At 41.3% G+C, this 22973-nt stretch overlaps 1 protein-coding gene and 1 pseudogene across 4 annotated transcripts in view; one reads left to right on the top strand and one right to left on the bottom strand.

Annotated features, from left to right (window-relative positions):
- Positions 1–22973, bottom strand: part of ARFGEF3 (ARFGEF family member 3) — a 174088-nt gene that overhangs the window by 60819 nt on the left and 90296 nt on the right. For all 4 annotated transcript variants that reach the window (XM_045865618.3, XM_045865620.3, XM_045865619.3 and 1 more), the window contains 4 exons: positions 22819–22923; positions 21622–21955; positions 11769–11881; positions 9824–10734 (listed from right to left, as the gene is read on the bottom strand). In XM_045865618.3, coding sequence (XP_045721574.1) covers positions 9824–10734; positions 11769–11881; positions 21622–21955; positions 22819–22923 — 1463 coding nt within the window. The remainder of the gene's footprint in view (positions 1–9823; positions 10735–11768; positions 11882–21621; positions 21956–22818; positions 22924–22973) is intronic.
- Positions 14131–14605, top strand: LOC123836656 (ubiquitin-ribosomal protein eS31 fusion protein-like; annotated as a pseudogene).

The following is a 22973-nucleotide window of genomic DNA, read 5'->3' as shown; positions in this document are numbered from 1 at the left end:
GACTTTTGCTATATTTGAGAACGGTATAAACATTCTTTAGTGGGAGTTAAGTATATATGTTATTCCAAGAAAACCACTTTACTCAGTCAAATGTTAGGCATTTCCCCTGCCTTCCTTTAAGAACTTTGCAGCTGTTATGAGAGATTTTTTACTGAAGGCACTTTGTGATCATAGGCAGAGGTGCATTTATAAAAGGAAGGTCAAGAGTGGTATTTAAAAATGACATCCTTGGGGCGCCTGGGTGGCTCAGTTGGTTAGGCAGCTGGCTCTTGGTTTCTGCTCAGATCATAATCTTGGGGTCCTGGGATTGGGCCTGTGTCGGGCTCCATGCTCAACGGGGAGTCTGTTTGAGAATTCTCTCTCTCCCTCTCCCTTTGCCTCTACCCCCTACACACAAGCTCTTTCTCTAAAGTAAATAAATAAATCTTTAAAAAAAATGACATCCTTGGTCAGGACATGGGCAGTGTGTTTCTGCCATGATGGTCCAGAGGAACACTCCGCACTCTTAAGGTCCTGGTGGGGTTGGTTCCAGTCTCTGGAGGAGATAAAGGACACATGATGGGTCTCCTTCCACGGTAAATAGAAAGCAGGATTCAGCACGTTGGGTATTTAACTACCCAGGATCAGAGATGAAAAGAATATGTGAGTCTATGAACCAAGAAAACAGTACTTGCAAATGGCTTTGATCTCAGGCATCAGCAATAATTTCTTCTAAATTTTAAAACCAACTACTATTTACCTTGGAATATGTTTTGGAAAACTGAGTACATACTCAGATGCTGCAAAGGAAGAAGCCCTGATGTGTCTGCTCACACAGAGACTAGCAGAGGTGTGACAATGTCCCAGAAGGACCAGTGGATATGTGGAGTTCTGAAATGATTTGTCAGACTTTTTAGGAACAATCTGGTACTGCACCCTACCCCCCCACCCCGCCGCCCACCCCAAGGCAGGCTAATTTCTTACATTACAAGGAGCTGGCAAATTTGAGAATTAAACAAAAGGATGAACAATGAATCATGGAACACTACATCAAAAACTAATGATGTAATGTATGGTGATTAACATAACATAATAATAATAATAAAAGAAAATAAGAAAATCATAAGGAAGAGAAAATTAAAACAAAACAAAACACAAAAGAATGTATAATCTATCAACTTAAGGAAGACACTCATTTTCTTGCCATACCAGATAGAGTTCACTGGTGATGTTAATAATGGAAAAATACAATAGCTATAATTAAGTGCTTTCTAATTTTTAGAACCAATCTCTTCTCATACTTTATTTCATTTGACATATAAAGTCTATATCGATTGCCTTCCTTTATTTTACCAGTAAGGAAAGTGCCTCAGAAATATTAAAGTAATTTGCCTAAAGTTATATAGCTAGAAATTGGCAAAGGTTTTTTGGGCCCAAACCCCAGGCTTTTTGAACAATGCCATGCTGTACTTGTTTCTAATGTCGTGAAAAGATTGTACTCTATCATGTCCCTCTCAAACAGATACTCTATTTTAAATTCATCCTCTGATTGGGTTCATTGAAGTGTTATAAATTTGGAGTGACAAACTACAGGAGCTCTGACCTTTAACACATTCTATTTTTTCCAGTGTTCTGTGACTAAAGTTCATTCTCTCCCTCTATAATTAAGATGTTCTTTACTGTCAGGAACAGATGGATGGGTCATTTGCTTGACTGGCTACCACTGAAAGACTGGATACAAGATTAGCATAAGTGACCTTGAAACATCTCCTCCATGTCTTAATTTAATGTGTCTTTTAAAGTAAACATTAAATACTTATTTCATTTAACAGTACTAAAAAATATAAAAAATAAGGGTAATTAGTCCCTGCTTCTCCCAAGCCCCAATGATAACCATCCCAGCAGACTTACTTCCTTGTACATATTGTGTGGAAATATAATCACAAATGAGATCATACTACATACATTGTACTATGACTTGGTGTTTTCTTAGCAATATATGTTAGATATCTTTTATTTTTTTAGAGAGAGTGTGTGTGCAAGTGGTGGGGGGGGAGAGGGAGAGAGAGAGAGAATCTTAAGCAGGCTCCATGCTCTGCGTGGCACCTGATACAGGTCTTGATCTCATGATCCTGAGATCATGACCTGAGCTGAAATCAAAAGTCAGATGCTTAACCAACTGACCCACCCAGGTGCCCTTAGATATCTATTGATATTGGCACTTACAGATCTATATATCATTCTTTTCAAATAACTATGCATATACCACTGCATGGTTGGAGTGTGATTTATTTAACTAATGCTCTCTTGGTAGACATTTATGTAGTCTCAATTATGATAAAAAGGTGAAATGATGAAATGACTTTTAGCACTTATGCAAGTGTATCTGTGGGATAAATTCCTTAAAGCAGACTAAAGACATATATAAAGTTTGACAGATACAGCCCAAATCTATCTTCCAAACAGTTTTATACCAATTTTTCTTCCTACCAATGGTGCATAAGAACACTGTTGTACCCACTCAGCAATACTGGGCATTATTGACTTTCTAAACCTTTGTAATAATAGTATATGATTTTTGGTTGCATTTCTATATACTAATAACAAAGTTGCAGAAAGAGAAATTAAGAAAACAATTCCATTTATAATTGCCCACAAAAGAATGAAATACCCTGCAATAAACTTAACCAAGGAAGTAAAAGACCTATACTCTGAAAACTATGCAACATGGATAAAAGAAACTGAAGATGACACAAATAAATGGAAAGATACCCTGGATGGATTGGAAGCATTCATATTGATAAAATGTCCACGCTACCAAAGCACTCTACAGATTCAATGCAATCTCTATCAAAATACAATAGCATTTTTCACAGAACTAGAAGAATTCTATAATCTGCATGGAACCGCAAAAGAACCTCAAATGGCCAAAGCAATCTTCAGAAAGGCATCACAATCCCAGATTTCAAGAATTTACTACAAAGCTGTAGTAACCAAAACAGTATGGTACTGGCACATAAATAGACATATAGATCAATAGCACAGAAGAGAGATCCCAGAAATAGACCCATGCTTACATAGCCTATTAATATACAAGAGAAGAGGCTCTAAGAATATACAATGGGGAAAAGATAGTTTCTTCAGTAAATGATGCTGGGAAAACTAGACAGCTACATTCAGAATAAAATTGGATTACTTTCTTACACTAACTCCAACTGGATTAAGGACCTAAATGTGAGACATGAAACCATAAAACTCCCAGAAGAAAAATAGGCAGTAATTTCTTTGACATTGGTCTTAGCAACATTTTTTAAAATATGTCTCCTCAGGCAAGGGAAACAAAAGCGAAAATAAACTATTGGGACTACAACAAAATAAAAAGCTTTTTACACAGCAATGGAAATCATCAACAAAGCAAAAAGGCAACCTACTGAATAGGAGAAGATATTTGTGCATGACATATCCAATAAGGGGTGGAAATCCAAAATATATGAAGACCTTATACAACTCGACACCAAAAAACCAAATAATCTGATTAAAAAACGGGCAGAGGACCTGAATACACATTTTCCCACAGAACACGTACAGATGGCAAACAGACACACAAAAAGATGCTCCACATCGTTAGTCATCAGGGAAGTGCAAACCAAAACCACTATGATAAATCATCTTACACCCGTCAGAGTGGCTAGAATCAAAAAGACAAGAAGTAACAAGTGTTGGTGAGGATGTGGAGAAAAAGGAACCCTCATGCACTGTTGGTGGGAATGTAAATTGGTACAGCTGCTGTGGGAAACAGTCTGGAGGTCCCTTAAAAAATAAAAAATAGAAATATCCTACGATCTAGTAATTCCACTACTGAGTATTTACTCAAAGAAAATGACAGGGGTGAAAAATACGCACCTCTATGTTTATCATAGCATTATTTATAATAACCAAGTATGGAAGCAACCCAAGTGTCCATCCACAGATGAATGGGTAAAGAAGATGTGTGTGTGTGTGTGTGTATGTAAGTATACATACACACACATAATGGAATATGATTCAGCCATTAGAAAAATGAGATCCTGTCATTTGCAACAATATGGATGGACCTCGGGGGTATTATGCTAAGTGAAATACGTCAGACAGACAAAGACAAACACCGTATGATTTCACTTACGTGTGGAATCTAAAATGCAAAACAAATAGACAAAAAGCAGAAACAGACTAGTAAGGGGGCGCCTGGGTGGCTCAGTTGGTTAAACGACTGCCTTCAACTCAGGTCATGATCCTGGAGTCCCGGGATCGAGTCCCGCATCAGGCTCCCTGCTCAGTGGGGAGTCTGCTTCTCCCTCTCATGCTCTCTGTCTCTCATTCTCTCTCTCTCAAATAAATAAATAAAATCTTTAAAAAAAAAAAAAAAGAAAAAAAAAAGAAACAGAGAACAAACTGACGGTTGCCAGAGGGGAGGGGTAGGGGGTAAGAAAAATGGGTGAAGGGGAATGGGAGATAACAGGCTTCCAGTTATGGAATGAATAATTCACGGGAATAAAAGGTACAGCACAGGGAATATGGTCAATGGTATTGTAATAGTGTTGTGTGGAGACAGAGGGCAGCCACACCTGTGGGGAGCACAGGATAATGTATAGACCTGTCCAATCACTATGTTGTACACCTGAAATTGCTGTAACATCGTATGTCAACTATACTTCAATTAAAACAAAAAGATTACACTATTTTACTTGGTAACATATTTCTTTAATTAAGTCTATGGTTCTAATTTTTAAATAACATTACTGTTTTATTTTCTGATGATAGAAGTCATAAGAAAAAATTTTTAAGGGGTTTGGAAAAAGGTACAAAGAAGAAAATGAAAATAATCTGTAATTAAATCATCCTGAGGTAAGTATTAACATTTGAAGTTAATTTTGAATCCTTTTAAAAATTACATTATGACCATTAACCGTATCATTAAATATCACTTGAAAACATAATTTTAAATAGCTACATAGTGTCATAAATGGATTTAGTATAACTCATTTAACTTTCCCCTTATTTTGGGGCATTTAGGTTATTTCTAATCTTTCTGCTTTCATATACATTTTGATATAGAAATCTCTGTTTGAGTTTCTGCTCCCTTTGTATAAATTCCCGAGGTTCTCTCAGGAACCAATGGGATGACAGGCTTCCATGGGTGTGTATCTGTCAGGACTTGGAAAACTGTCCCACCTTTGCTGGGCTACAGTCTGTGACTGTTTTTTTTAATCACGGCCAATCAACTCCAGAGGATTTTGTGTTCTTGAACAGAGCCTCCGATTTGCCCATCCATTCATCACCCCTCCATCCGCCCCCCTCCCACCCAGCAGGCACAGGGTGGTACTAGGAACAGGTCTCTGGAGCCAGACTGTATAGGTTTGTACCCTGGCATCGCCACTTTGTAGCTGTGTGGGGGGCATTGGTGAGGTCTCAGAGGAGAACATATGATGGTGGCTAGGGGCTCCCAGCCTTGCCAGAGCAGTCCAGGTGCCATGCTGGCAGAGGGGTAGCAAAATCACAGGACATCAGGGAGCCTGTGAAGTGCGCAGTGGGAGCTCCCTGGCCATGGGAGAGGTGAGGCCTCCCTGTCCAGATCCCACATAAGCTCCAGCTTCTGGTTTTCCCCTGGAATGGGGACCTGAGGGCAAGCATCAAATGTGTGGCCGGCCAGGCTGGCTGGGGGTCTAGAGTCAGGTTTGTTTTAATTCAAAGAAATAGATATTTCTTGCATAACTGAGATTCATACTTGCTGTATTATCTTTTATGAAATTGGGTACTTTATAAACATCAAAATGCTTGTAATAAGCCTTATATGTGGTCACAGTGAATCTCAAGATTGTAACTGAACACCACTAATCTAAGGAACAGTGATCCCAAAGCCAAGTAAGTGCCTGTGCCCCTCTATTCATTGCTGTGTGAGGCTGGCTCTTGCTTTTTCGTCCCCAAGGAGCCACTTCACATGGATGCCACTCTGTTCAATGCAGGATGAGGAAGGAATTTCTGCAGTTGTCACAGTTCATGTCCACTCCCATCTTTATAAAACCCATTTTGGGGTGGCTCAGTTGGTTAAGCATCTGCCTTTGGCTCAGGTCATGATCCCAGACTCCTGGGATCAAGCCCTGTATCAGGCTCCCTGCTCAGCAGGGAGTCTACTTTTCCCTCTGCCCTTCACCCCACTCATGTTTTTTCTCTCTCTCTCAAATAAATCATTAAAAAAATTTATTTATAAAACCTATTTTGTTCGGATGTTTTCAAACTCCCCCACTGTAAAAAACTTTCATTGTTTTCAAAGGAAAGGCTCCCTTGAATCATGTGGAATTAAGGGGGCTCATTTCAACTGGATGTTAGTTGTCTGAGGACAGGGGTCCCTGAGAAACGCTGAGCGAATCTGGTCTCAGCCAGCAGAGCAGACCCTGATAATAAGTCAGGGGCAAATGCTCAATGATAGTTTTTGACAAAATAAGGTTTAAAGCTTTTGACATCAAAGTAAATAGTGAGTAAAATATCTGGGTTATCACTCAGGGAGACTCTTCTCCTCATTTCCTATTGTTTGCTCTTAAACGTTGTCTTGGATGAACAAAGGCCATCTGCCTTCTCTCTTGCCCCTGCAGGGTACAGATGTTTCTCTTTTACTAGTCTTTCATCTTGGAGGTGATGCTTGCAGGGGGAGAGAGCGCACTGGCTCAGTGTAGAAGTGGACCTAGGCCAGCATCTAGCAGCTTTGGCTGACCCACAGCAATGGTCAATGTGATCCATTAAACCACAGCTGTGACTGAGGTACAGTCCTATATCTATTGGTAGCAGGACCACAGCATGATGGGTGTATAATTTGTAAAGACAGACCAACTCCTAATTGGTAAAAATACTGTGGAGGTCACTAGAACTAAAAAGACAAATGACTAATTCAGTTACAGACATTTACTAAAAATTATATTTGGAAACAATCAAAAGATTTGGAGTCTCTTTTCAATGTATTGATTCATACACGTAAAAATTAATGTCATAACATATTGGGTCTGATGGGACATTTTACTGACCTCTGAAATTTGAGCAGTTTGTAACATCCATGGGGCCACATTCTGGAAAAAACTGAGTGAAAAAATTCACTCAAGCTCTGTTCAGCACGTACTGTAAATAAGTATTGATTTGAAAGGTACAAAAACACAACTGTTAAGATTTACTTTAGCTTCAAATTTTACAAAAGACTTTGCTAGGATTATATTTCCTAATTCTCATAGGAAATGAGGCAGGGCCTTTGAGAGTCGGTCTTTACCACTATAACAACTCATTTATCTGGAATTACTTGGGGATGTTGTTGATAAATATGAAGTAATCTGAATGTCAGATCTTACATATTTAAATGCTGAAATTTCTGCAGCTGAGTTGTTTTGTGTGGATTATTATAATTTTATGTATGTACGTATTTGGGGGGAGCAGAGGGAGAGGGAGAGAAAGAATCTTAAGCAGACTCCACGCCGGGTGTGGAGCCCGACGTGGGGCTCGATCTCACGACCCTGAGATCATGACCTGAGCTGAAATCAAGAGTTGGACACTTAATCGACTGAGCCACCCAGGTGCCCCAAGATTATTTTTATTTTAAATAGAAGGTCCTAAATATAATTTTCCCATTTCTTGATGAGTCAAGGCCACCACTGACTCATCCTGATGATGATGCCAATCTGTGGTAGTGCTGCAGTTGGACACACGGCTGTTCCTTGGCATCACTGATGTTTGCCAGCCTGTCTGCCTTGGCACCAGGCAAGCTGGTCAGAGCAGGCTGCCGAGCTCCTCTCCCCATGAATATGACCAGCGAGAATAAGCACAGGCTCAGAGGCTCTACCAAACCCCCTCCAAAGGGGAGTGAACATTCCTTTCAACTCAGGCTTTACCCATGACTTACTTCTTCAGCCCATGACCTATTTCACAAGTTAAGGGACCAAAGAGCAAGCTCATGAATCTACAGTCAATACACATTTACTGCGAATAAGGCATGAATATCTTGAGGCCCCTAGTTCAGAGCACACTGAAGCTTCTCTATAAATGTTGACTGATGAAGCGTCACTGGGTGTGTGTATATGTGTGTGTGTGTGTGTGTGTGTGAGTGAGTGAGAAAGAGAGAGAGAGAAAGGAAGAAAACATACAAAAAGCATATACTAGCAATGTTTAATAAAATAAATTTAATGATGGTAGCATAAAAGATATTAAGGAGAAACAGAATTTTTAAGAAGAGTATTTATACATTATCTTAGTCTTTCAATGAAACATGAATTTTGCGCATGTGTGTGTGTTCCTTCACACAAATCAAATAGCCCAACTTTATTTTTGTATTTAATTCCAAAAGGTAAAGTATTGAGAAAAAAAATGTTGGGTAGCCTTAGAAATAGGCATTTTTATGTCTTGAAAAGAATCACAGTGCAGTTAGGAAAGCTGAGAAATTATATGCATCTCTTTCCAATTTCTAGATAGGTTGAGAAATCCAGGAGTATTAGTCCAGGACTGAAAGTTCTTTATCTGTGCTGGTGCTTACAACTTTGGATCATTCTCATATTAAAAAATGTCCTTCCTTAAATATACCTCAATTTAAGTGTCTTTTTTGTGTCCTTTTCACAAAGGACAATCTGGTCAGTTTCTTAAAAATACTTATTAAGCTGCCTCTTAACAGTACAGCAGTTAGCTTCTACCAAGTTTCAGTAACTGGGCTACAATTTTTTTTTGTATGTGTGTGTGATGTGTTCTTTGTTTGAAGATCGAATATGTGTTAGACATGGTTGGACCACACCAGAGCTGAAACTACAGAGGGGGGAAGGTGGAGGCATTCACAAATCACTATAATAAATGTGGTAAGTGCAACGACAAACTCATGCTCAAGACTCAGAGGGGGGAAGAGCAAATGGTGATCTTGACTTTTAACAGGTCTGTGTTCATTCTCAGGGTTAGTCCTTTTTATGTGAGCACAAGCCCAGCAAGGCCCATCTGCCTCAGTAGTCTGTGGTCAAGAGACCCTTGAATGTCAGGGGAAGGCACAGGTGACTGACTTCCTAGGAGTCAGGCACTCAGTTATTCCTGCCATAAATGTTTTGTACCCATTAATTGCTTTCTTTCTGTAGTACTGTGAGATAATAGAAAATATTTATATTGGTCTCTGCCCCTTTCCTGGCACAGAGCTCCTAAAATCCTTACAATGTCCTAAGTGATATGAACACTAGAAGGATCTCTTGTTCTAGTATCTGTCTTTGACCTCGTTGTGACTCCTAAAATCCTTGTAAATGCCTAAGAGCTCTAGGAACACCTTTTGTTCTAAGGAGGCGACTCTGGGTGGGCTCTGGCTGGGGACTGGCCACCAGAAAGTCCCCAGGATGATCAGACGCTGGAATACCCCCCCTGGAAGTTCAGGGGAATTCACACAGCCTGCATCTGATTCAAGACCTCATTTAAAATAGTTTACATACTGATATACCCAAAGTGCACTGCTTTGTGATTGTTAGACACGGAGGTGTAGAAGCATACTGAGAACTCAATGTTTTGAGAGTCAGAGACTGTCACTTTGTTTCAGTCAGCAGCAGCTTTCTAGAAGGCAGTAAGCTCTTACTCTTTACTCTGCACCTTATCCGTCTGTCAACCTCAGAATATCCCAGCCACCAACTGCCTACAATTCCAGCCACCACCAGTAAGTCTTACATTCCTTCGTTCTCTTCAAACATAAGGAACCCCAGGCGCGACTAAGATGTTTGGGGCGCTTCAAACTACAGGCACGACGGTAATTTCCCATTTCGGCAAAATGCCTCGAACACCCTCACTGCCCGTGCAGCCGAGGCCGCGTACACACCTGAGCAGAAGGTGGAGGCGAAGCTCTGGAGGGCCGAGTCCACCTCCTCCACGCTGGGCAGAGCCAGCAGGCGGGGAAGGAGGCTTTCCAGGGACTGCAGGAACAGCCTGGCGCTGTGCTGGTCCGCCTCCTGGTTCTTCAACAGCTTCAGGGACAGGGCGGCAGTCCGCAGGGACCGGTGGCCCAGGCAGTCCCGAGGGGTCTGCTCTTCGTCCGCCAGCGAGCCGTTGTCCGAGCCGATGTCCGACACGTCTGACCTCCCCGAGTCCTTCTCGGCCGCCATCGAGTACTGGTCGCAGGAATCAAATTCGGTCCGCGAAAGGTCTTGGTCATCCACGCTGAAATTGCTCTCGCTGTACCTGGAGCCGTACGACCTCATCCTGCAGTCCACCGACAGGAAGTTAGTTATGTCGGGGAAAGCGACCGTGTGGCTTCTCTGCACCACGTCTGGCTGGTCGACGGCTTCGGGCTCCGGCACCTTGCTCAGAGTCTCCCTGCTCTCGGGCGCGGCTGGCGACTTGAGGCTGCTCTTGCGGTGGTCCGCGTGCTCCTCGGGCGTCGTCTGGCCCATCTCGCCCTCCAGCGTGGTCTGGCCCGTGTCGGTGGTCACGCTGATGCTGATGTCGGGGCTCCTCCCGCTCCCCAACTCCCACGACGTGTGCTCCGAGGACAGGACGCGCCGCTGCCAGCGGAAGTCGGCCTCGTTGATCTCCATGGAGTCCCGGCTCCACTCGGCGCCGTCCTTCAGCTCCTCCAGGCGCTGCAGCAGCAGCTGGACCTGGCCTCCGCTCAAGCCCTTGCCCTGGCTGAGCTCGTCCAAGGCCCCGAGCAAGGTGCACACGCAGCACACGGCGGCGTAGCACGCTTCGATGCCGCCCTTGACGCACGCTTCCGTCAGGCCGTCCATGATGCTAAGGGTCCAAAGCGGAAAACAGCGGCGTAAGAAACATGGGCGAATGCTCCAAGGTGAACAGCCCAGCATTCAAAACGGATCCTCCGCTCTGCCCGGAATTCAATGGTCTGGGCCAAGGGGTAAATGAAGCAAACATGCTCAGGCTGGGAGAGGAAAACATCCAGGAAAAGTGGCCCACCTTGAATCACATTCTCTCTCGGTTGGCTGGTTTATTTGGGCACGCACAAAAATTCCAGATGGGCATTTATAATCTCCACAAGGACAGAGGACAGCCATTGAATAAGCTCACTTTTGTATTAGGTTCAGTTTTTCAAAAAGAAAGTAGTTACAATGGCTATATGATAATGAGGACATCCTCTGTAAAACAATCATGTTTCTGAACACATGCATGTGAATTATTATTCACTATTACAAATCAGATAATATTCAGTTTTCAAGGGGAGGGGGCTACATGTAAAGGAACCTCATAGTACTGTGATTCAAAAAGTTTTTCCCTAAAATAACTCCAATGAATAATTGTACATTTCATTTTGCACACTGGGTTCACTTTAAGCCAATATGAAAATGTGGAGTACATGATCATAATACATTGAAATAAGATTTCTCATATGGCTTGTGGGAACATTATTAAACAATAAAATTCCACATAATGCAGATTCATAAAAATGTTAAGAAAAAAAGAAGAAGAAGGTAGTGGGAGGGGAAGAATGAAGTGGGGGAAATCGGAGGGGTGGACGAACCATGAGAGACGATGGACTCTGAGAAACAAACTGAGGGTTCTAGAGGGGAGGGGGGTGGGAGGATGGGTTAGCCTGGTGGTGGGTATTGAGGAGGGCACATTCTGCATGGAGCACTGGGTGTTATGCACAAACAATGAATCATGGAACACTTCATCTAGAACTAATGATGTAATGTATGGGGATTAACATAAGAATAAAAAAACCCCAAACAAACAAAAAAACAAGGTCAAATGTATTCAGAGAAACAGTCTTTGCCAAGCAATAATAGATGGAAAAGGGGAATGCAGCATACAGTTTGAGAAGATCCAGATGAGACTTTCTTTTTGAAATTGATCTTTTTCTAGATTCTGGTTCAGTGGAGCTGGGTCCTGCCAAATCACAGAGACGCTGTGGGCTCCCAAGTAGCTTTAAGAAAAAGAGGGAAAAAATAACAGTATAGTGAATATCATAAAAAAGCACAAGGTTTTAAAATTGTGGGCTCAAATAAACATGAACTTTAGAGAAAGTGAGTGATACAATCTAAGGAAAAAACACAACTATTTGGAACTACAAATCTTAATAAAACCGATCTAGTATTCCTCTTGTCATAGAGGGGTTCCCAGCTCCCCAGTTGGGTTCCCAGCTCCCCAATTCAGGACTGGCTTAGACAAGGCAAATTCTTTGAGGTATTATTTCAAAAAATTTTATAGCACAGAACTATAAAATACTTACATCTATGTTCTTTACTGAGAATGGCCTATAATTTAACTTCCCTGTACTCTGTCTCATTTTGCTATCACAACTGGTTAGCTTCAAAAACTGGACTGATCAAGTGTACATGGAACATTCTCCAGGATAGATCATATGTTAGGGCACAAAACAAATCTTAAATTTAAGATAACTGAAATCATATCAAACATCTTTTCTAACCACACTGACATGAAACTAGAAATTAATTACATGAAGAAAACTGGAAAATTCAAAAATATGTGGAGATTAAACAACATGTTACCAAACAACTAATGGGTCAAAAAAGAAATCAAAAGAGAAATGAAAAAATACCCTAAGACCAAAAAAAAAGGAAGTATAACATCCCAAAATTTATGGGATGCAGCAAAAGCAGTTTTAAGAGAAAAGTTCAAAGCAGCAAATGCCTACCTCAAAAAATAAGAAAAGTCTCAAATAAATAATCTAACATTATACTTTAAGGAACTAGAAAAAGAAGAACAAGTGAAGCCCAAAGTTAGCAGAAGTAAGAAAGATTACAGCAGAAATAAATGAAACAGACTAAAAAATAATAGAAAAGATCAATGAAACTAAGAGTTGGTTCTTGGGAAAGATAAAATTGACACACCTTTGGCTAGACTCACCAAGAGAAAAACCCAGAAGATTTAAATAAATAAAATCAGAAATGAAGGAGATGTTACAACTGATACCACAGAAATACAAAAGATCATAAGAGAATCCTATAAACAATTATATGGCAACAAATTGGACAACCTAGAAGAAATGAATACATTTCTAGATATATTCGACCTACAAAGACTGAATCATGAAGAAAAAGAATATCCAAACTGACCAATAACTAGTAAAGAGATTGAATCAGTAATCAAAAACCTACCAACAACAAAAGTCCAGGACCAGATGGCTTCACCAGTGAATTCTATCAAACATTCAAAGAAGAATTAATATCAATCCTTCTCAAACTCTTCCAAAAAACAGAAGAGGAGGGAACTCTCCAAACTCATAAGGCTAGCATTACCCTGATACCAAAACCTGACAAGGATACCACAAGAAAAGAAAATTATAAGCCAATATCCCTGATGAACATAGATGCAAAAATCTTCAACAAAATGTGATCAAACTAAATTTAACGACAACATAACAAAATGAAGGAAAAAAATGGAAAGATCATTTCAATAGATGCAGAAAAATATATTTTTTAAAGATTTTATTTATTTATTTGACAGAGAGAGAGACACACATGTGAGAGAGGGAGCACAAGCAGGGGCAGAGGGAGAGGGAGAAGCAGGCTTCCTGCCAAGCCAGGAGCCCGATGTGGGGCTCGATCCCAGGACCCTGGGATCATGACCTGAGCTGAGGGCAGACGCTTAATGACTGAGCCACCCAGGCACCTCGCAGAAAAAGTATTTTGACGAAATTCCACAATCACTTATGATAAAAATTCTCAAAAAGGTGGGCATAGAGGGAACATACCTCAACATAATAAAGGCCACATATTACAAACCCACAGCTAGCATCATATTCAACAGGAAAAAGCTAAAAGCTTTTCCTTTAAGATCAGGAACAAGACAAGGATGTCAATCTTGCCGCTTTTATTCAATATAGTATTGTCAGTCCTAGTTACAGCAATCAGGCAAGAAAAGAAAGAAAAGGTATCCAAGTTGGAAAGGAAGATGTAAAACTGTCACTATTCTCAGATGGCATGATATTATATATAGAAAACCCTACAGACTTTATAAAAAAACTGTTAGAATGAACAACTGAATTCAGTGAAGTTGCAGGATACAAAATCAACATACAAAAATCTGTTGCATTTCTATACACAAATAAACTATCAGAAAAAGAAATCAAGAAAATAATCCTATTTACAAAGCATCAAAAATAATAAAATGCCTTTCCAGTCCGCCATCTGTCATGGAACCACCATCAAAATGCAGATTTTCGTGAAAACCCTTACCAGGAAGACTATCACTCTTGAGGTTGAACCCTCGGCTACAACAGAAAATGTAAAGGTCAAGATTCAGGATAAGGAAGAAATTCCTCGTGATCAGCAGAGACTGATCTTTGCTGGCAAGCAACTGGGAGATGAACGTACTTTGTCCATCTACAACATTCAAAAGGAGTCCACTCTTCATCTTGTGTTGAGACTTGGTGGTGGTGCTAAGAAGAAGGAAGGAAGAATAAGTCTTACACTACTCCCAAGAAGAATAGGCATAAGAGAAAAGGCCAGTTAAACTGGCCGTTCTGAAATACTATAAGGTGGATTAGAATGGCAAAATCAGTCTCCTTCTTCAGGAGTGTCCTTTAGATGAATGTGGTGCTGGAGTTTTCATGGCTAGCCACTTCGACAGACATTACTGTGGCAAATGTCTGACCTATTGCTTCAACAAACCAGAAGATAAGTAATTATATATGGGTTAATAAAAGACATGAACTACCATTTAAAAAGAATAATAAAATGCCTAAGAATAAATTTAATCAAGGAGGTGAAAGACTGGAATACTGAAAATTACAAGACATTAATAAAAGAAATTGAAGATGACACAAATAAGTGGAAAGATACTCTGGGATCATGGACTGGGAGAATTAATATTGTTAAAATGCCCATACTACCCAAAGCAATCTACAGATTTAACACAGTCTCTATCAAATTTTCAATGTATTTTTCACAGAAATAGCACAAACAAACCTGAAATTTGTATGAAACCTCAAAAGACCTGTAGTAGCCAACTCAATCTTGAGAAAGAAGAACAAAGCAGGAGGCATCACACTCCCTGATTTAAAATTACATTACAAAGCTACAGTAATTAAAACAGCATGGTACTAACCTAAATACAGACATACAGATCAAAAAGTACAGAATAGAGATCCTAGAAATAAGCCTATACGTATACGTCAATTAATTTACAACAACGGAGGCAAGAATATACATTAGGGAAAGGAAAGTCTCTTCAACAAATGGTGCTTGAAAAACTGGACAGCCACAAGCAAAAGAATGGAAACAGACCCCTATACCATACACAAAAATGAACTCAAGATGGATTGAAGACTTGAATGTAAGACCTGAGACCATAAAACTCCTAGAAGAAAACACAGGCAGTAGGCTCCTTGACAATGAGTCTTGGAAGGATTCTTTTAATCTGACACCAAAAGCAAAAATAATCATGTGGGACTACATCAAACTAAAAAGATTCTGCACAGCAAAGGAACCGATGACAAAATGAAAAGGTCACCTACTGAAAGTATTTGCGTGTCATGTAACTGGTAAGGGATTAATATCCAAAATACATAAAGAACTCATACAACTCCATAAAAACGCCCAAAACCAAATAATCCGATTTTAAAAATGGGCAGAGGACCTGAATAGACATTTTTCCAAAGAAGACTTATAGATGGCCAACAGACACATGAAAAGATGTTCATTAATAATCATCCAGGAAATGCAAATCAAAACCACATGAGATATACCTCACACCTGTTAGAAGAGCCATTATCAAAAGACTAGAAAAAACAAGTGTTGGCAAGGATGTGTGGAGTAAAAAGGACCATCTCGCACAGTTGATGGGAAATTGGCACAGCCACTATGGAAAACAGTATGGAGGTTCCTCAAAAAATTAAAAATAGATTGCCATATGATCCATCAATTCCACTTCTGGATATTTATCTGAAGAGAAAAAACACTAAGTCAAAAAGATACATGCACCCCCATGTTCATTGCAGCATTATTTACAATACCTAAAATATGGAAACAACCTAAGTGCTTCTCAATGGATAAATGGATAAATAGATAAAGAAGATGTGGTATGTGCACACACACACACACACAGAAGGGAATATTACTCATCTATAAAAAAGAATGAAATCTTGCCATTTGTGACAACATGGATGAATCTAGAGGGTATTATGCTAAGTGAAATAAGTCAGACAGAGAAAGACAAATACTATATGATCTCTCCTATAGGTAGAATCTTAAAAAAACAGACAAGAAACAAACAAAAAAACAAGCTCATAGTTATAGAAAATGGATTGGTGGTTGCCAGAGGTGAGGGATGGGAGGATGGTAAAAAAAAAATGAAGGGGGTCAAAAGTTAAAATAATTTTTAAAAATTGAAAAAACATCTGTTGAGAAGTATTGCCTCTTTCTATACTCTGGAAAAGTTCATATATTATTAGAATTATCCATTCATTAAATGTTGGTATAACTTCTTTTTAATGTTGTATGGGGCCAGTGGGGTTGTTTTTTGTTTTTGTTTTTTTTAAAGATTTTATTCATTTATTTGAGAGAGAATGAGATAGAGAGAGAGAGAGAGCATGAGAGGGGGGAGGGTCAGAGGGAGAAGCAGACTCCCCGCCGAGCAGGGAGCCCGATGTGGGACTCGATCCCGGGACTCCAGGATCATGACCTGAGCCGAAGGCAGTCGCTTAACCAACTGAGCCACCCAGGCGCCCTGTTTTTTTTTTTTTAATGGAAAGATTTTTAACTATTGATTCAATTTCTTTAAAGATTCTAGAACTAAAGGGGTGCCTGGGTGGCTCAGATGGTTAGGCGTCTGCCTTCGGCTCAGGTCATGATCCCAGGGTCCTGGGATCGAGTCCCACATCGGGATCCCTGCTCCTTGGGAGCCTGCTTCTCCCTCTGCCTCTCTCTCTCTGTCTCTCATGAATAAATAAATAAAATCTTAAAAAAAAAAAAAAGATTCTAGAACTATGTAGGTTCTCCATTTCTTCCTGAGCCAGCTTGTTAAAGGCTGTATTATTTCCCAGGGATTTATCTATTTTATCTAAGTTTTCAAATTTAATGGCCTCAGCAGCCTTAATACCTTCTTTAATTTCTTTAATGTTTCTAATATCTATAGTTACATGCGTGTTTTCATTCTTATTTCTACTTACTTGTTTTTACCTATTCTGGAATTTTTTTTATTGTTTTTACCAAGAGTTTTTCAACTTTCTTAGTCTTTTCAGAGCCCTGGTACTTTTTACTTTATTGATTTACTATATTTGCTTTTTATCACATTACTTTCTGCTTTCATCCTTATTTTTCCTCTTTTTTACTATCTTTGAATTTAATTTGCTCTTCTTTTCCTAGCTACCTAACTCGGAAAATTAGAATATTAATTTTAGGCTTCCAATTTTTAAAATATAATCATTTTAAGCTATAAATACCCTTCTATGTACTGCTTTGGCTACATCCTACAAGTTTTCAGGTATAGAATTTTCATAACTGCTCAGTCCTAATTAATTTTTATTTCCACGTGGTAGAAATCTTTAAAGAAAATTTCAATTTCAGGCTAATGAATTCAGGAAAAGACTGCGTTAAGTGTATTGGAACAGACTTCCTATCACTATGTCCATTATTTTCAAAGTAACTTATACTCACAGGAAAAGGTATATTAACTAGAAAAAGTTATATCTTAAGGGGCACTCTTCTTTCCCTCCCTCCTTCCACATTTCTTTCATACCCCAGAAATTGGGAACTTCTCTCTTGGAGGTACAGCAATGAAGCTTCTACTTTTCTCTCCACATTGTATTTTTTGACATTGAAAGAGTCAAGTCTCCCTCTCTCCTCTCTCTGCCTTCCCCTTCCCCTCCCCCTCTTTTCCTCTCTCTCCCGCCCTCATCTCACTCCTCTCCCCACCCTCTCTCTTGCCACCAGCCTGCCCTGAATCCAGGTGAAGTGGCTGAGCCTAAGTGCCTCCAGCTGCCCCATCTCTTGCTAGAAGGGTAGGTGCATTTCAGAGGGTCGGCTGTGGGGAATCTCACTTTCTCTTGGGATCTCATTACAATCTCCAATCTAACTTTACCAGTAATAAATTAGATGACATATCTGAATTCCCACATTGATCTTGGGTTTATTTCTCAGTTGTTTCCAAATCTGGAAGTTAAGGCTTCTGAAGAACCCTTAACAACTACTTGAAGAAAGGCAAGGCATGCTGAATCTCAGCTTCTTTCAGTGGGACTGAGGGATGTGCTGTCAGGGGCTGGGGTGTCATAGTCTGATAAAGATTAGGGAACTCCTGGGTGCCTGGGTGGCTCAGCCAGTTAAGCGTCTGCCTTCAGCCCAGGTCATGATCCCAGTCCCTGCTCAGCGGGGAGTCTGCTTCTCCCTCCCCCTGCTCTTGTGCATGCTCTCTCTCTCTCCCTGTCATATAAATAAATAAAATCTTTAAAAAAAAATATTAGGGAACTCCTTCTGAAGCCAAACCATGGGAGAGAGTAAAGGAAGCAAGGTGAACTTTTGATTACTGTTCATTTTCTGGGAAAGCGGAAACAGAAAAGAGAATTGTCGTTTGAAAAACAAAATGTCCTGTCTTTGCTGAACAGGCACACAGTGCCTATGGGGCAGTGACAAATCACAAAGAGAACAGGGACACAAACTCCAAAAGGCTAAACAAACATCCTGGGTGCCCAGTGGTTTTCCTTCTGTGCATAGATGGCGCATGTTGGTCTCCAGGTTACCAACCTTCCCAAATGATCGGTTGTCATAGTGACTGGAGTAACCTGGCCCCCATCCGTCGGCTGCACTCCACGGGGCAGCACTGCCTGGACCTGCTACTCACGTGCTGATGTCTAACTCCAGCCTTGCCCTGTGAAATCATCCAGGGAAGCTGGACCAATCTATGAGAAGGGGGAAAACATACCAAATTTCCTGCGTGGTGGTAAATGAAATTCTTATTGAAAATACATGTAGATGCCTATGTGCCCCGTATGCGATGTATTTACTTAGCATTCGGTGGCAAGTGGATCTGCCATGGGCGGCCACAAGCCCAGGGCCGGTCAAGTCTGAGTGGGTGGGAAAGAAAGGTGGCCACTGCTCACAAAACACCCTCTTCGCAGATATTCTGTCTTCAGGTCCACCTGTCATTCAGTCAGAATTCACTGAGCACTTATTCTGATGCAAGCACTGCAGGGTTAGATACTGGGGATGGGGGGGCCACACAAGAGCAATGAATAAAGACACAGACTTGAGGGGACAGGAAGTCTGTACCAAGTCGGTCTGTGAAACCGTCAGTGGGATGGGACATATAATTAATTGCTAAATGATGGAATTTAGAGAATTTCATATTTTTAAGGAAGCTGTAAAGGAGGAGGCTTTTGACAGCAGAGGCAGCTGTCCTTACAACGTCTGGGCTCACGCGGTAGCCCTGCTACCCACAAGGACTTTGGGCAAGTAACTTCCCGTGGGGCCTCAGCTTCCCCATCTGGAAACTGGGCATGGTATTCTCTTCCTAAGAGAGCTGGTAAATAAACTAACATGAAGAGCCAGCTGCGCCTGGCATATTGGAATCACTGCTCGACTCTGCTAAGGGGAATGGCCTGTGGATAGAGGCAGGCAAGGGGGAGCCGAGCCGAGCAGGGCCAGTCAGATGGAATGAGGGATCCTAGGAAATGATGGGAAATAAGAATGATGACAGAAGGATCTAGAAACTGGGCAGAGTAATTCAGACTTGATGAGAGATGCAACAGGAGCCATTAGAGCCTGAAAAAAACTGTTAACAGTGGTGATCTATGAGCCTAAATTCAGAAAGACGAAAGGAAAACAGGCAGGTGGCAGACAAGCTGCTGAGCGAGAACTGGTGTACTACTCGAGGCAGGAGGTCATGAGGACCAGCTCTTTTCAGCCTGCACATAGTTCTTCTTTTCCTTAGGATAGCAATAAGCATGCCAAGTATTTGTCTAGCCCTTTATACTTAGAGGGTATTTATACAAACCTTATTGCATTTTGAACCTTTGGAATATTACTACCATTTAGAGATAAAAAAAAATTGTAAGTTCAGAGTTAAATGAGTTAGCTACTACAGCCTCGTTGGGGACTGGCAGAGAGAGGATCCAAACCCTGACTCTTCAACTCAGGCTCATGAAGGGGCAGATGAGCCAGCATGGAAAGGGGTTCCTAGATTCATCTGCATTGCAATATCAAAGTCAAGTATGGTAACAAGTGTGTTGTAGGAAAGGTGATGGGTTTTGGGTCAGATGGACCAGGCTGTATACCCTTTCTCTTTCTCTGTGACCTTAGGCAAATCATTTGACCCTTTGGAACCTTAGTTTCTTTGTGGGAGGGAAAATTCCTTTTTCCTGGCATCATATCTCTATGGGGAGGAACATCCAGTGGAATAAAATTCTGGATCTCTCTCCTCTCTTTCTCTGCTTTCCTTCTGATGGAGGGGGAGTCTGATCTGACCGGTGGATTCAGAAGGAGCTGGGCATGTGTAGCCAGTCTCTTCCTCTTTCTTCCCCTTGAAGATCTGCCTGTTCAGAGAAAGCCCATCCTGAGTCCCTGGTTATACACTTAACAAGGGTAGGGCCAGGTCCCCAAGGGAGGGCCACTGCTGTCTGAGTGGTGACAAACTAGTCTAGTCTCACTTGCCTCCAAAGCTATATTGGGTTCACCAGCCTAGGAGTGACCAGTTATTAAAGCTGACCCTGTGTTCTCATTGCCTGAATCTGTGATGGAGAAAAGAAATAACATTCTTCACTAGTAAAAGTTGATATACAACATCAAAGAGATATTAAGAATATTAAAGATAATATATGTGAAGTGCTGGGCATATAGAAGGTAAGAAAAAAAAAGATTATTATTGTGTGCTCATAGATTTTCTTAACCAGCAATTGAATCTGGATCATTCCTTCATTTCTAGAAATGTTGAGTCAGAATTTTCCATTGTTCATTAGAGTCAAATCTTTTTAGAACAACATCAAGAGGCATTTCAAATTAAGCGTTTAAGAAACTGATGAATAGCAACAAAGGAATTTTGTTACACTGGGTTTGTTGTTGTTTGGGCATAGGCACCAAAAACAAAGGCAATGAACAAGTTCACAAATACAAAAATGTTGATCACTTTTCTTTCTGGTTATTTGAAAGAAAGCAGAGAAATTCTTATTTGGAGTACCTCCTCAAAACCATGAAAGAGCACACTGGAATGCCTGTTATAAGCTGGACAACTTTACCTTCTCGCAGGAGTCATGATGTTTGGGATATGAGGCCTAAGTAGGAATGGGGCAAAGGGATTCCCTTTACTAGTCAGAGATTAGTAATGATTTTTTTTTTTTGGTGGGGGGGATACCGTACAACCTGAGTACAAAATTATTTTGAAATCCAATTTTGGCAAAGGGGAATAAACACATATATCTGCACAAACAGTACCTAAGGGAGCAGAATGAAGTCAGCCTGGGGCTCAGTCAGATGCCTGCCGCTTATATTATCAATGACTTTGCATCAGTGAGCACCGATCAACCCGTCCTCACCCAGGCTCCCAACACATGCCCTGAAGATACTGCCGATTACTGGATACCAAGTGGTAACAAGTAAGTGTTAGCAGGCGGTTGGCAAACATTTTCCGAGTGCTTCCTGTAGGCAAGACACTGGGTTCAGATACTGCCCCCCACCTCCTGGCAAGCACGCGGCATTCTTCATGCCTCCCTACCTCTTTCATTATTTTGATGGCTTCCACCCGGTGCTGGGGTGGGGGATAAAGCAGCACACGGTGATAGAGGGACTGGAGCACGGGCTTCATGGAGTCCACCGACCCTACCAGCCGGACCAGCTCAGCCGCGATGTAATAAATGGTCCGAGCCACCGGCCCGCTCAGGGCTGGCGCGGTGGATGAGCAGCCCGACCCCCGGCCGTGGTCAGAAACTCCTGGAGATGCAGAGTCTGACTCGATGCCAGAAGCAGCGCTGCTACTGTGAGCAGAGGTGATGCTTTTATCATGAATTGGATTCCCCAGGATCACGATGAGGGCAGGGCACAGGTTTTTCCTGGGAAGACACAGGAGGAAAACTATGTTTGGCTAACAAGGCAAAAGGATAAAATGTGAATACAATCCTGCGGGTAAATACCAGATGCCACAGCAATGACTAATAAGAGTTGGGTTCTTTCCTGCTCCTCTTTTTGGCGACATCCTGCCCCCATTTTCCATGTCTCTCCATTACTTCTAGGTATATGAACAGAATGCTTTTTCTCATAGCTCAAGGCAGAATTAGCTAAATAAAAATACTAAGAGAAGTATTAAGAAACCATCTTATGTAAAGGAACTGACTCAAAATGCTAAATGGCTTAGTTAGAAAGTTTCATTTTATGATAAATAACAAAATTCTTTCTACTTCTAATGTGAGAAGTTCATTTAAAATTCTGACATATATACTGCCACATACCATTCGACTTCGTCCCTGTGGAAAAGCCCAGGAACCCAGAGCAGCTAGCTGGCTGCTTGCGGGCCCTGTCACCTGTGGGACTCCCTGGCTATAATTAAGAGACGAGTCTTCAGGTTGAGATGGAGAATGTACCAGGGAAGGGCTAAGAATAACATTCAACAGCTCTTGCCCCCCTGTGCAACTTTCTGTGCCTTTGTATGCTTTTAGGATAAACTAGAAACCTGGAAAATACTCTCCTCGTTCCCGAGTCCCATGGGCCTATGGTGTCAACAAACACCAGAGGCCCTTGGAGTCCTATTTTGTTAAGATCGTCACAAGCTTCTCTCTGTATTTTGAGCCAGTGTATGTGAGCGAAGCAATTTCCCGACTTTCTCGCTAAAGCATTCGCACACAGATGAGGTGACCGGTCGGGCATAGATGCCATGGGCAGGGGGGGAAGCATCGGGTCGCTGTGGGGGGGCGCTCACCAGATCAGGTCTGTGAAGCCTCTGTGCAGGTGCATGGAGGAGGAGGAGCTGTTGAGCATGGACAGGACGCATTCCAAGTACAGGAGCTGCAGCTGCTGCTGGTCACTGCGGAACAAAACCAACACACAGACACGTGCAAAATTAAAAGAAGGGAT

This window comes from Mirounga angustirostris, unplaced genomic scaffold (assembly GCF_029215605.1).
Source record: "Mirounga angustirostris isolate CCGP_5_RB_7025 unplaced genomic scaffold, mMirAng1.0.hap1 SCAF_8, whole genome shotgun sequence".
Taxonomy (NCBI): Eukaryota; Metazoa; Chordata; class Mammalia; order Carnivora; family Phocidae; genus Mirounga; species Mirounga angustirostris.
The sequence above is the reverse complement of the archived record's forward strand: the minus strand, read 5'-3'. Positions and strand labels throughout refer to the sequence as shown.